Genomic DNA, 15715 nt, shown 5'->3' on the forward strand with positions numbered 1-15715 from the left:
CACAATCGCTAGTCTTAAATCCCAGGGACATTTATGATACTTATTGGAATGTAAGATTTGACAACATATCGACAGATATGCTGTAAAGAGTGATTATGATGGAATGGAATATTATCTCATCTGAGGAAACTATCAGGCTAGTCAATCTATGCCTAAATGATTGACAGAGGTTCTTGGATATAAAGGCTATCCAACCAGATATTAAAGTTTATTTGACAGCCCATGGAAGCTATTTTTTTGAAGACTTTTTTTCATCTGTATGCTGATAATTTTAATTTATTTTATTTATTATGCTTTTAATTTTGATAATTTTTTGTGTAATTTTAAATTATTATTACTATTACTTTAAAACAATGTGTTTTATATTTCGGAAATTGTTATTGATATTTAATGAATTATTAAAAAAACACCTTAAATAAAAATTAAATTAATACTGTCATTATAATGTACTTTTATTCTGTCTAGAATGTCTACTGTGCATTTGTATGCAAACATTTTCTGGCAATGTATGTTTAAATTATTTATTTGATGTCATTTGTTAATTATACAGGATCATATTTAGATAATTACATAATTGAGGTTTATTTTACTTTTTTAATTTATATTATCAATATAAAATACCATTTAACACATTAATTGCCACACTGAAAGACTTACAATGTTATTTATTTAGACCTGCTGGTCATCAGAGACCCCCCCCCCCCAAGGCATCAATGTGATAAATAACTGTTAATCATATAGAATTATTGAAAATTACTTTTTTTATTATTTATAATTTTTAATACATGAATTTCAAGAGAGGTAATTGATTACTAGCTTATTATCAATAACAATTCTAGTTGATAATTAATATGTTAAAAATACATATGCTTATAATTTCAATATGAGTATTTAAAATATTTGAATCTATAAAAAATAAATCTATTATAAAATGTTTGTACAACCGAGTTTAGTAAATTATTGTTCTTTGTTTGTTTCTTTTTTTTTTCTTTTTTTAAACAACTCATTTTTTTTTAATGTAGATATAATTGTAGACTCTGTCAGAAGATCAGCAGAAGGTAAGTATTTATAATTTCTTTGTTTCTTTCCCTTTCTGTTTGCATTTTTTTTTTAATAAGATTGTTGTATCTATAGATTAAAGAGCTGATATTACAGGATAAAAGCTGCGTTATAGATTTTAACCATAATTAAAATAGATAATGTGGTTTATTTTAATTATAAACATATTCAGATGATATCTGAATATTTTTATATATAAAATAATAATGTATATGAATAATAATAGAATATAAGTTTATATAAATAATAGAATATAAATTTATATAAATAATAAAATAAATGCATTTATATTTATTTTAGTAACTTTACTAATTTATGTTATATATACATATTTGCAATTTTTAATACATGAATTTCTGGAGGGGTAATTGATTGCTAGCTTATAATCAAATTTTTTTTTTTTTAATGTAGAGATAATTGGAAGCTTTGCCAGAAGATCAGCAGAAGGTAAATATTTATAATTTCTTTGTTTTTTTCCCTCTTTTTTGCAATTTTTTAAATAGGAAAATTTGTCGTGTCTATGGAGCAGAGAACTGATATTGTAGGATAACAACTGTGTCCAATATTTTAGCCATAATTAAAATACTTGAGACCATTTATTTTAATTATAAATATATTCAAATGATATTTGAATATGTTTATGGTTAAAATAAACCATGTGTTTAAAATTTTAATATCTATAATAATTAATGTTATATATTTTTGCAATTTTTAATACATGAATTTCTGGAGAAGTAATTGATTAATAGCTTATTATCAATTGATGTTATTGATAAATAATATGTTAAAAAATACAAGCATTTATAATTTCAATGTAAGTATTTAAAATAATATAAGCTGCAAAAATTATAGATATTTCTGATGTTTAATTTAAAAGATATTTTAATGTAAAATGTTTGTACACTCAGTTTTTGTAAATTAATGTTTTCTCTTTGATTTTTTTTCTTTTTAAAAATAAACTCTTTTTTTTTTTTTCATGTAGAGATAATTGGAAGCTTTGCCAGTAGATCAGCTGAAGGTAAGTATTTACAATTTGTTTCTTCCCCCCCCTTTTTTTTTCAATTTTTTGTAATAGAAAAGTTTTATTCTGTCTGTAGATCAGAGAGCTGATATTGCAGGATAAAAGAAGTGTCATAGATTTTAACCATAATTAAATTAGCTAATGTGATTTATTTTTATTATAAACATATTCAGATGAAATATGAATATATTTATGTAGAAAATAAATCACATGTTTAAAATATTAGTATTTTTAATAATTTGTTATATATACATATTTGCAATTTTTAATACATGAATTTCTTGAGGGGTATACACCTACAATGACAGACAGTTTGGATTTTCAAATCTCAAATAAATTGCATAATATAAAACCATGGCCAATTGTTCCAGTGTGTGAACTCGATGTCAAATTGACTCGACTCTGCATCTCTTGTTCAGTGAAAGATCTCCTTTATGAACATCATGCAATGTTGATTTCACATTCATCCATATATTAACGGAATGACACGGTCATCCATATATTAACAGAATTCTTTTAATCACCATTAATTATGTTTTTTTGGTGCATCGTTCCATGTATTTGTGACATGGGAGATCGTCCCCATTGTAATCTTTTTAGATATTTGAAGATGATTGGTTTTTATCTTCACATTTGAAATTGTACAGCTTTTACTATGCATTTTCTTATTTCATTTATACTGATTCTACACTTTTCTGACAATTTTTTCAATTCTGATATTTTAAATTTTACTTTTTATTCATATCTCTAACCACATGTTTGGCGCAGATTGGTCAAATGTGCCCCTTGTGCCATTAAACCTGAAATAACAACAACAAAAACAACTGGAGGAGCAATTGATTACTAGCTTATGATCAATAACATTGCTTGATGTTATTGATTATTAATATATTAAAAAATGCAAGTATTTATAATTGCAATGCGAGTATTTAAAATAATTGAAACTATAAAAAAATAGCTATTTCTGATAGTTAATTTAAGAGGTATTTTCATTGTAAAATGTTTGTGCTATCGATTTTAATAAATTAATGTTATCTTTGATTTTTTTTTCTTTTTAAAAATCAAACTCATTTTTTTTTTCAATGTAGAGATAATTGGAAGCTTTGCCAGAAGATCAGCAGAAGGTAAATATTTATAATTTTTTTTATTTTTGTTTTTTCCCCTTTTTTTTGTAATTTTTTAAATAGGAAAGTTTGTTGTGTATATTTTTCAGAAAGCTGATATTGCAGAATAACATCTGTGTCATATATTTTAACCATAATTAAAATAACTAAGGCCATTTATTTTAATTATAAACATATTCAAATGAAATTTGATTATATTTATTGTTAAAATAAACCATGTGTTTAAAATTTTTTAATATCTGTAATAATTATATATTTATTACAGATAATTTTATATTTATATTATAAGAGATAATTATATATTTTTGCAATTTCAATACATGAATTTTTGGAGAGGTAATTGATTACTAGTTTATTATCAATTGATGTTATTGATAATTAATATGTTAAAAAATACAGGCATTTATAATTTTAATGTGAATATTTAAAATAACTGAAACTATAAAAATTATAGATATTTCTGATTAATTTGAAACATATTTCCATTGTAAAATATTTTTACAAAAAGTTTTGTAAATTAATATTTTTTCTTTAATTTTTTTTTCTTTAAAAAAACTCTTAATGTAGAGATGATGGGAAGCTTTACCAGGAGATCAGCAGATAGTAAGTATTTATAATGTCTTTCTTTCCCTCTTTTTTTGCAATTTTTTTAATAGAAAAGTTTGTTGTGTCTATGAAACAGATAGTTAATATTGCTGGATAAAAGCTTTGTCATATTTTTTAACCATAATTAATATAGCTAATGCCATTTATTTTAATTATAAACATATTCAAATAAAATTTGAATATATTTATGGTTAAAATAAAGCATGTGTAAAATTTTAATGTATAATAATTTATGTTATATATTTTTGCAATTACGTGAATTTTTGTAGTGGTAATTTGTTCACATTTTATGTACTCCTGTGCAGTTCAACAGATTGTGTTAAAACTTTGTCAATTTATAGTTTGCACTTGTGAGAAGGTTATAGGCATAGTATATAGTTATTATATTATATTTAATATATAAAGATGAATATTTGTTCATATTTTATGCTCTGCCCGCCGTTCAATCGATTGTGATAAAATGTTGCCAATTTATTGTTTGGCAATTGCGGAAAGGTCATTGGCATAGTAGAAGTATTACATTTCAAGTATAAAGAATAGACTAAATATTATTTTTACTTCTCCTTCATATACCATTCAGTTTCAATTCATTGTCGACAAGAATATAAATATTATTCTCTCTTTCATTCCTAATTAAACAAGATAGCTATTTCAAACAATATTTTCATTAACAATAATAAAAAATATTATTTCTTCTGTGGCAGCAATGCTCCGGGTACCTGCTAATTACCAATAATATTGCTTGTAGTCATTGATGGTTAATATAAAAAAAAAAAAAATATAAGTATTTATAATTTCAGTGTGAATACTTAAAATAATTTCTATTTCTGATCCATCAGCTACTTCTGATGGTTAATTTGAAAGGTATTTCCATTGTAAAATGTTTGAACAGTTGATTTTAGTAAATTAATATTTTCTCATTGATTTTTTCTTCTTTTTTAAAACAAACTCATTTTTTTTTTTTTTAAATGTAGTTACAGTTGTAGACTCTACCAGAGGATCGGCAGAAGGTAAGTATTTATAATTTCTTTGTTTCTTTCCTTTTACATTTTTTTAAAAGGAAAGTTTGTTGTGTCTGTGGATCAGAAAGCTAATATAACTTGATATAAACTATGTCACATATATTAAGCATAATTGAAGTAGTTAATATAATTTATTTTAGCCATAAATATATTCAAATAAAATTTGAGTATGTGAAATATGTTTTCATGTTTGAAAATATGTTTTGAATTTGAATGTATTTAAATAAAATTTGAATACGATTTTTATTAAAATATGTGTTTAAAACTTTAATATCTGGTTAGTATATTATCAAAATTATTTTTCAAAATACCTTTTATGTTTTGAAATTATTTAAATACAGATGTATAATAGATTACAGGTTGTATAACTGAATATTTTGCTTTTTAGTTTATTTTTGATAAATATTCAAAATACATTTATAAAAGTTTTTATATACAGTATTTATATACAAAAGTTTTTATATACATTATAAAAAAGTTTTTATATACATTTAAAAAAGTTTTTATATACATCTGTTTTTATATACAGTATTTAAAGCTTGTGTATGGAATTAATATATTTGTATATATGCAATAAGCAAAATTATTATTTGATCACCATTTTTTTCCCCCAGTTTTGTTGGAATATTAACATTTATTCGAGCTGCATCAACTCATAGTCAAAACTTTTGTGTCTATTTTTGAATAAATTAAAAAAATTTCTATTTTAAAGTGAAAAATCGAGTTTTAAAAACGTGAAACTAGAAAATTGTTGCAAAAAAGAGTATTTGTACAATGTGTGTTCATGTAGGTATTATTTTTTTAATAAAATTTTGCTATAGACAAATGAAATTTTAGTTATTAATAATGTTTTGTATTGTAAAGGTTATTTTATAATTCATAGATACATAAAATATATCTATATGGCACCTAATATAAAATGGCACCCAAAAGCAAGGTGTTTTCTTTGGATATGAGAAACCGTATTATAAATCTCTATAAAAGTGGGTAGTCTTATTGCAAAATCAGAAACTTAATTAAAACATCCTTTATTGCTATTGGTTTATAGTGAGAAAATATAAAAATACTGGCTATGTTGAAAATAAATTAAGACCAGATGGTCCAAGCAATTAATTTCAAGAGTTAAACAGAATTTTTTTAAAGCAGCTGTAAAAAAGCCCTATGATTTCTCCTCAAAATATTGCTAACGAACTTGTAACAATATCTAACATGTGAGTGATTACTACCATGCCGATCTACCTGAAAGGAAGAACTTCCAGAAGAAAACCACATATCAGTGAAGCAAAGATATAAAAATTTTTGGTGTTAGCTTTTAAATATTAGAAACAAACCCATGGAATTCTGGAAAAAAAGTTATTTTTTTTGGAGCAAATTTGAGATTTTCACTTCACCAAAAAAACAAAAAACAAAACATCTCTTGATCTTGAAACTGTTCTTTCTACCTTAAAACATGGAGGTGGAAATATAATGGTTCACAACAATGTAGGTCACAACAAAGTTCGAACCTAGCATTTATTGACTTTAAAATGAATGTTTTAGGTTTATTGATGTGTTGTGCAATAATTTATTAAACAGTGTTAGGAAATTAAATATGAAGGACTCTTTTATTTTCTGACAAGATAACGACTCGAAGCATACTGTTATAATTACCAAGACATGGTTACTTTATCATGTTCCAAGACAACTGGAAACTCCTCCACAATCTCCTGATGTTAATCCAATTGAAAACTTATGAATTCAGTTAGAACCTCAAGCTCTTAAAAAAAAAAAAAAAAAAAAAAAAAACATAAGTAAAAGTAGCTTGAAAAATGTACACGTTGAGGCATCAGAAAAACCACAAAAAAATTAATAGATTCAATGCTAAGACATTTTGAAGCAGTCATAAAAGCCAATGGTCTGTTGAGACAAAATAATAATTTTTTATTTTATTGTTGTATATATTTCAATAATGTTCTTTAGGCAAATGTACAAATATTCCTTTTGCATTATATTTTTTTAGAAAATACGATGATACATCAATAAATATTTATTTTAAAAGATTTATTGTGACATATTCTTCTTTTTTAGTGTAATTATAATATATTTCAGCAAATGTTGGTTATGAAGCTCTTTTAATTTTTATGTGACATGAAACGATTTAGGTGTACAAATAAACATTTTGCCAACTGCATATATTTATTAAAAAAAAAAAAAAAAAAAAGCATTTGAGAAGTCTTTCATTTTATTGTTCTAGCCGTAGTTTTTTTCTTTCTAATTTTGGCATTTAATTGGTTTATTTTAACAAATTTAATCATATATGTATTTTAAAATTATTTTCTTCCTTAGCAAAAAATATCTAGAATTTCAGCATTTTATTAATGTTCTAAAATATTGCATCAATTAATGTTTTAATCAGTTTAAGTTTTCTTTATTTGTATTAACATCTCATTATTTCTGGGAAAGATCCTACTATTTTTATTATGCTAACCAAAGGCATATTTTCTTAAATTGATTCTCTCTTTTTTTAAAATTTTATTTACAACCACTGTTCCAAAAACTTGTATAGAAATGGGCTTTAAATGGATGATTGATTTTACTAATAAAATGAAACATATTCTTTATTTTACTAATTTGAAATTGTTTTTCAAATCTCTACTGCTCTTTATGATATTGTTTTTAGGTGTTATAAAGTTGAGTAAACTCGTGATAAGAGCCTATAATGTTATTTTTAAATTCAATTTTCTGTTTCTTTTTTTAAAAAAATATTTTTTGGACTACCTTGTAAATATTGTGATATTTTTAATCTCACATAAATATTATGCTTAAAATTATTTTACTTTTATCATGTTAAATTTTATGTATATATAGCTGCTTATAAAAAAAAAAATCTAAAATTGTAGTTTATTTCATCTTATTCCATTCTGTAGTTAGTTCTTCAGTGGCCACTTTTGACTAGCTGTCTCTATTAATTTTGGTTGTGTTTATTTTCAATTAAATATCATAAGCATAACTTAATATTTATAATTTATTAAAGAAAATGGTTATAAGCATTAGGTTGTGATAAGAATTAAAGCTTCATTAATTTAATAAATTAACAGCTGTTTCGCTTATTCTGTATTTGAACTATTATGATAAGACAAATCCCATGCCATCATAATGCTTTAAAAAACCCATTTCTGTAGTTCATTTATGTATTTTAAAGTATTTTTCATTTGCCATGTGAACAACACAGAAATCCCTCCCAAGTCCTACAGATTGCCTCATCGTGGCAGGAGGATGTCCCTGGGCGGAATGGGTGAAGTACGTCGGGAGCTTGCTCCTGGTAGGGTGACCCAATCCGTGAAGGCCATTCCACTATGAACAGCTAAAATCTGCAGGCGAAGGATCTAAGACAGTCTTCTACCTCTTGGTGCTCCAGTCTTTTGACTCACAGAAGCTGCACTTCCCTCCCCATGAATTGGTTTAGAAGCAATCTCAATCCTGCATCGTCCGTCACACAGTCAAATCAGGGACGCGTTCGAGGTTTAGGCAGAGGGCCTCATCCGATAAGCAAGCCACAGTCTCCTTTTTCTCTGAAGACATTGAAAATTTTGCAGTGTAACATCAACGGTCTAACTACTTTAGCAACTAGGGCCAAATTAGATCAACTATTAAAATTTGCTGAGCTTAATAATGTCCAAGTAATTGCTTTACAAGAAACCAAATTGAAGGTAACTACAATTTTAAAGTATAGAGGATATAACTTCTTTAGAAAAGGCAGAACTACAAAGAGTAGAGGAGGCCTAGCCTACTTAATAAAGGACGGTTCCCCCTACTAATGATTGGTATAGAGCCAATAAGCCAGGCCAGTCCTTAATTCTTCCTTGTGATAGAAAAACCAACACTTGTCTGTCGTGCCTTGCCAGTGGCCACCTTAAATGTCTTTTCTTTTCTCAGAAAATGAAAAATTTTACCCTCTTTTCCCGAAATGCTGCCAACATCAGGCCTCTGCTGAACATATTCTGGACTATTTAGGACTTCTTTCAGGAGAAATTTATTCTTCTCCCTTCCACGTTTTTGACTTTCTTCTTGTCAAGAGATTTTTGGATTTGTCTGACTAAGTCAGGCCATGTAGATTAGCAAGAACAACAACAACACAGAAAATAAAATGAATCGTGTTTTCTTAAGTTTTAACAATGGAAAAACTTATGTGATCAAATATTTGATAAAATAATGAAAATAGTTCAAATTTTAGTGCTGCAATGTTATTAAAAATGAGCCAAAAATATATATTTTAAAAATTGGCAAAATTCAGGAATAATTTGCTTGATAATTAAATTATTACCATTAAAAAAGTAATTCTTTAAAATGATTTATAAATCATTATTGTACTGAAGGCTTAGCAGAAATTATTGAGGAAAAAATAAAATTCAGATCATATTTAATTAATAAAATTTCTAATTTAAAGTTTCAAAAGATGTAACAATAATGCTGATTGTGAAAGAATTTTAGTGGTTAAAATTCTTTAGAAATTTCTATTTTTCAATGATTTGTTGATACTATGTTAAATGTAATATTTGGAAAACCAAATTTTGCTCAGCAAGTTTTTTTTTTTTTTTTTTTTTTTTTGTAAGGTTGTGTTTTTGAAAATATTTAGATTCAAAACACATACTGATTACATATGAATATTTTTCAATCTTACCTCGTCTCATATTCATCAGCGCTATCTCGCAAATTTCTAAGCTATTAGTAGGTTATCATCTTAGAATAACAATATAAGTACCACAAAAAGTTATGAGGTGGTGATATATGACATTGTCAGCATGAAAGCAGATACAAAAGACTTTAATTGGTTGTTAGATATATTGTGTATGTGTGTGTGTGTAAAATCGCTTTTTTCCAGGAGTTCCTATATAGATTAACTTAAAAAGCCAAAATATTACATACATAAGTAAAAAATAAAGCAAGAACTGCAACTTGAACCGAGTACAAGCAACATGCATCATTCATGTTATTATGACCACTATACTGCACTGCCCACACTTTGAAGTGGAACTTGAATATATTTATTCTAGTATTTAATTTAAAAACAACAACAATTTTTTTATATGTGTAAAATTGTATTTTTTCAGGAGAGGCACTTTATATAGATAAACTTAAAAAGCAAAACCTTATTTAAATATAAAATTTGATCCAAATCGTTAGAGCTGTTTCCGTGATGCACAAAATAAATAAATTTATATATATATATATATATATATATATATATACACACAAATACAAGAATTGCTCATTTAAAAGTTATAAGATATATCTGTAAGAAGTGTCACTGACTGAGTAACTAATCTTGAAGGGTATATGACGCACACACATACATGCTCACTATTTAGTTATTTAGAAATAAAAGGTCTTTAATAAGATACAAATAATTTTTGTGTTTTTGGAAACCGTAAATTTGGGGAAATGTTTTCCTTTGGCTAGCCCTCTTTAAAGTAATTCAAAAATAAATTTAAGTCATCATTCTTCAGTGTATTTCAAAATTGATAAATTCTAGAAGCACTCATTGGGAGATGTCTGGCAATTGTATGCATAGCATGCAATTCTTCTGAATCATCATGTTCAACATCTTTAAGAAATGCTTTAGATAATATATCTGCAATATATATATCTTTACATGACAAGTACTTAGCAGAAAAATCATATTTCAGTAATTTTAATAATATTTTCTGTAAATGTGTTGAAATTTTACTAATTGACTTCCTTGTAATTAAGGTCAAAGGCTTATGGTCACTTTGGATTACTACCTTATGCCCAAATTTAAAATTGTAATATTTTTTAAAATGCAAAAACAATTGCTAACAATTCCTTCCCAATTTATGCATAATTTTTTTCACTTTCCATTAGACTTATAGAAGTGAAAGGAATAAGTTGACTTTCCTACAAAAAGTATGCTTACAACCCATTCTTTTAACTATCACACTGTATAGCTATCACTTTTTGCACCATTAAAACATTTTAGGACAGGAGCTGAACTTATGAAATTGAAAAGCCTGATCTTGTTTCCATGCCGAAATGAAATCAATATTACTTAATAATAGTTATATTAAAGGAGCTGTTATTTTTGAAATAATTGGAATGAATTTTGTTAAAAAAATTTACATATCCTGAAGTCTTTTTATATATGATTTGCACATTGGCTCGTCTAATTCTTCTATTGCTCTCACAAGAGATTAATCTACCTTAATTTCTGTTGAAGAAATTATTAACTCTATTTATCCTAATTTACACTAAATTGAAACTTTTCAGAGTTAAATTTTATATTATTAGCTATAGCTCTTTCTTATAGCCTCTTCAGTTATTCATGTATTTATTTAATCATCAAAATAAATTTTTCTCTCCTTCTATATCTGCTAACAATTTTTTGGTTTGTTTCTTAAAAAGGGGCTGAATCAATCACAAATGGCAATCAAAATTTATATCTACCAAATGAAGAATTAAAGATACAAATTTCAGAACGTTTGACATCAAGGGAACTTGCCCCAAACCTTATTTTTAATCTAATGTCAAAGACCATTTTTTACTCTCTGTTGAATAATTTCATCACTGGATGGTATACTGGGATCTTTTCATTTATGCGCTTTATTATGATTTTTTGGATCTGAGGATATGTGTATTTTACCTTTAGATTTTTCTACAATAACCAAACTATGTCAGTTGGTGTATTTACTTGCAATATTCTAAATCTGTTAATGTTATTCATTCCTTTACATTCTAAATCAATTAATGTTTCTTTTAACTGCTTTAGGATTGTTTGGGACATTCTTCTAGAGGATTTATAGCATAGTTTATATTTTCTTGCAATATTATATGATAGGGTTGTCTCAAATTCACTTAATTTTATGAAAACATCTTCATATTTAGAATAAAACCACAGTTTTATCTGACACTGCAGCATGGACTATTCTCTGAATTAATTTTAACATTACATATGCTTTTAGCCCTAGTATTGGTTTAGAATCCACATTTATAATAATAAGTCATTCTGACACTTTTGCACTTATCAGTTGAATTTAAAAGACTTACCTCACCCTCAGGTTTCAATTTATGATTACAATAAGATATCAATATTGCATTTGTTTCATATAAATTGCATATTTTATACTATTTTATACTCTCAAATGAAGAAAAATAATATATTATCATCTGCTCCTGTATCTGACAAAAACCAATAGAATCATTATTATTAATACACATATCTTCATGCCAGTATTTTTCAAAATTATTATTATGCTTTTTATGTTGCAAACAAAATTTTATTAAAAACTGGACATTCCATCATCTTATGATACCTTCCATATTATTCACAATTGCTTACACCATTTGAAAAATTCACATACTCACTGTTTAAACACAGCTTTTCTTTTTCACTTGCCTAACTGCAACCATGCCAGCTTTAACACTGGGAATCTGATTAATTGCTTTCAGTTGCTTTTACTCAGGAATATCAGGGATCTTTTTAAATCAGGAATATCAGGGAAAAGTCAAATTTCAGACAGATTAGAAAAGCAGGGAAATTCATTAAAATAACTAAAAATCAGGCCAAATTGGAGACAAGAGCCTTTTGAACTATCATTTCTGTACATTCAAAGCCTAATGTCGCCAAAATGATTATAGCAGCATCAATCCAGGATAGTTTTTTTAAAGGGAATGCCGACTTTTTGGAGTTTTGTTATGATAAAAAGAGTGATAAGCCGATGAATATTGTTAATAGCAACCCTAATTAAACTTTCCGAAAGATTGGCTTTCACTTTTCAAAAAATTGGGAGAGTGGATAAATTTTGATGCAACCGGTTCTCAACTCAATCATTGTTAAAAATAACGTTGATACTTTCTTGTGATAGTTGAGAGGGAATTTTTGATCGATAAAGATTGTTTATGGAGGAATATGAAAGAACATACCCTTATTACAATAAAAATCGTTTATGACAGTATTCAAGCAAATAGTAGAATAAGTAATTTTGCAGTGTCAAAACAATTGATTTTAAATGTGAGCAATTCACGAGCTAAATATAAAAAAGAGAAAAGGGAATTAAGCGAAAATTTGAAGAGAGAAAAAGAGAAACAGAAACAGAGTATCAGCTCAAAGAGTAAAAAGCAAAAAACATTTTTATTTTTAAAACAGCATATAAAGAGAGTTTAAAAGTTGAGATAGAAATTGTGCCTCAAAGTTTGCAGGAAGAAGCCTTTAAAATTTTTTTATTCACTTTAAGCATAACTAATTGTTTTAATCCATTTTTATTAACATTTTAATAATTGAAGCATCAGTTTTGAAATTAATAATTATTATTTGTAATTTTTTTACATTTTAAGTATAAAAAGCAAACGATTGTTATTTGTTCCTATAATTATTATTTACTATCTTATGTGTGGATAATAAAATAAATAGAGATAAATAGAAAAAAAATAAATGAAATAAAAAATAAAAATACTCATTTATACAAGCATAAGTTTTTGATAAGAACATTTATTTTTTTAGGATTTGTGAAAAAAAAAAGATGTAATATTTTGGCAATTTGTCTTGTTTAAATCTTTGCTAAGATATATATTATTAGGTACATATAATTATACTATTATATACTGCTTTTGCTACAACATGTTATTCTGGTACTTATGCAAAGAAGCCTAATTAGTTATTGAACAATTTTAAAATTTTGAGCAAAAATCACAATAATATTTACTATTAACATAACTTGAAATTGCAAAGAGTAGTTTTAATGTTTCATAGAATTCTTATGCACTTTTAGAAGCAAAATATTTTGTTAAAATTTCCAGTATTTTTTTACATAAAAAGATATAATATACTGTTTTAATGGAGTTGGTTTAAGGATGCTCATTCCATTAAACAAATTAATTTTTGTAAAAATATATTTTTTTTTCATAATAAATAACTTGTAAAAGTATTTTTAATAATCTTTATTGCACAAATACAGTGATTCGGAGTAGGGAGAAAGCCAGGACTTTAATGTAATTAGTAGCCATAAGTTAGAATGTAGTTAATAACCGTATGTTTCACAGTTTCTGTAGCTATCCTGTACAGTCAATTGATTATCCTTCACATTGTGAATACAAAAAAGAAAAAAAAAAGTTTGTATCATTTGGAAATAACATTCTGATTAGGGATACCATATTCATTGAAACTTAAAACATCAGAAAATCTTACTTTACTTGCATTTCTTTCAAATTTTAAAGTATTAAACATGAATAATTCTTTCTCACCTTCAAGTTTTGCAAAATGACAGCTTAGTTGCATCTGATTTTAAATTTCTTTTCTGCTTCAACTAAAAAATTCTCAAACCTGTGGTATAACTTTTTTCAATTCTCTGACAACTTTATAGTCATAAACTTTAATTAGCCAGAAAGTTTAAAAATATCAAATTTTGAATACTTACAAATGCTTATAAAAATGTTATGAGCATAGTTCATTCTTATTTTTATAGAAGTATTTTGAATTTGTATACAATATATTGTTCTCTAGGAATTGAAAAACTGCAGCTCAAGTTGAACACAGCTTTTTTTCTTTTATATATATATATATATATATATATATATATATATAAACCACTTTTTTCTCCAAGTTAGGAATATATATTAAAGCATCGTATTACATGTGATTAAATGACGTGTAACCAACTACAAGCTTTTGCAACTTTTTCCAACTTGATATAATTTTGATTATATTTAGGTTTCACATTGATATATTAATGTTGAATTGCCTTCACTCAAATAAACTTTTCTCAAACAAGAATATATCCCATTTACACTGCTGCCTAATTCCTCTATCTTTTGATCGTATTGTAATGATTATGGTTGAATGGCAGCTTGAGAAGTAACAAATCATTTGAAGAAATTAATTCTGAAGACTGATGTTTTGAGAGTTCATGGCATGCATGAAAGGTAAGTCTTTATTTATTATTGATTTAATACTTATTGATTAATTTATTATTTATTGATTTAATGTTTTAATTTTCTCTCACCCTTTTTATCTTTTAATTGTTAAATTTCTGTTAAGGACAAAATGGTTAGTATTTTTTTTTGCAGTAAATTTTTATTAGATTAAATTATTTAAAGTTTAATAATAATAATGTTAGTTAATCCTTCGACTATGGATTTTAATTACTGATTGGGCATATAAATCTCATTAGTAGTCAAAGGGTTAAATGATTTTCAAATTTTGGTTAAATTAAAAGTTGGAAATATGACTTATGAAACATTAATTATTCAAATAATTTAGAACTGTGTTTTGGTGAATAGTTTCAACAAAATATAACACAGGCAATCACACCCAATTGGACACTTCTAATTTTTGATTTTTTGAGAACTTTGTCATTGAAAACTACTGAATGTGTGATTTAGTTTGCAAGCTGCCTTTGGGGACTGATTGATTTGGGAAGAATATTGAATGTATTAAATTGCAGATATATCTACTATGCATAGTTTGATTAGATATCGGATTTGATTTCTCCAACAAAGTATTTTTAAACATAAAATTATGATAGCTTTTTAAGTCAATTTAGTAACTTTACATCTCTTTTAAATATTGCTTGCATGTATATTCCAAATAGTGTTGAGTTTCACATCTTAAAATTTGCATGAAGGATGTAATCACTTGCATAATTTAACTGTGCAAATTGTCTTTTGTGGTGCTGTAAGTTAATTTCTTATTCCATATATAGAATGTACTTCTATTTTCAATATGTTTTTATGTGAGCGAGTCAAATAAGAAGTGAACTGTATTGAAACAATATAAAAAGAAAAAAGTGAAAGAATTACAAGTATAATTTTGGCATATTAGATACATTGATTAATTTGCTAGAGGATATTAATAATAATAATTTGTTATTAAATTTTTCTAAAAAATCATTAAA

General features: G+C 25.8%; 1 protein-coding gene across 22 annotated transcripts in view; it reads left to right on the forward strand.

Moving 5' to 3' along the window:
* The window catches only part of LOC129979530 (uncharacterized protein DDB_G0284459-like), a 72945-nt gene that overhangs the window by 13993 nt on the left and 43237 nt on the right, over window positions 1-15715 (forward strand). For 20 of the 22 annotated variants that reach the window (XM_056090738.1, XM_056090718.1, XM_056090727.1 and 17 more), the window contains 6 exons: window positions 1023-1058; window positions 1471-1506; window positions 2042-2077; window positions 3169-3204; window positions 3772-3807; window positions 4785-4820. In XM_056090738.1, coding sequence (XP_055946713.1) covers window positions 1023-1058; window positions 1471-1506; window positions 2042-2077; window positions 3169-3204; window positions 3772-3807; window positions 4785-4820 — 216 coding nt within the window. The remainder of the gene's footprint in view (window positions 1-1022; window positions 1059-1470; window positions 1507-2041; window positions 2078-3168; window positions 3205-3771; window positions 3808-4784; window positions 4821-15715) is intronic. The other 2 variants (XM_056090725.1, XM_056090726.1) reach the window with 2 other exon arrangements.

Source organism: Argiope bruennichi, chromosome 1 (genome assembly GCF_947563725.1).
Source record: "Argiope bruennichi chromosome 1, qqArgBrue1.1, whole genome shotgun sequence".
NCBI lineage: Eukaryota > Metazoa > Arthropoda > Arachnida > Araneae > Araneidae > Argiope > Argiope bruennichi.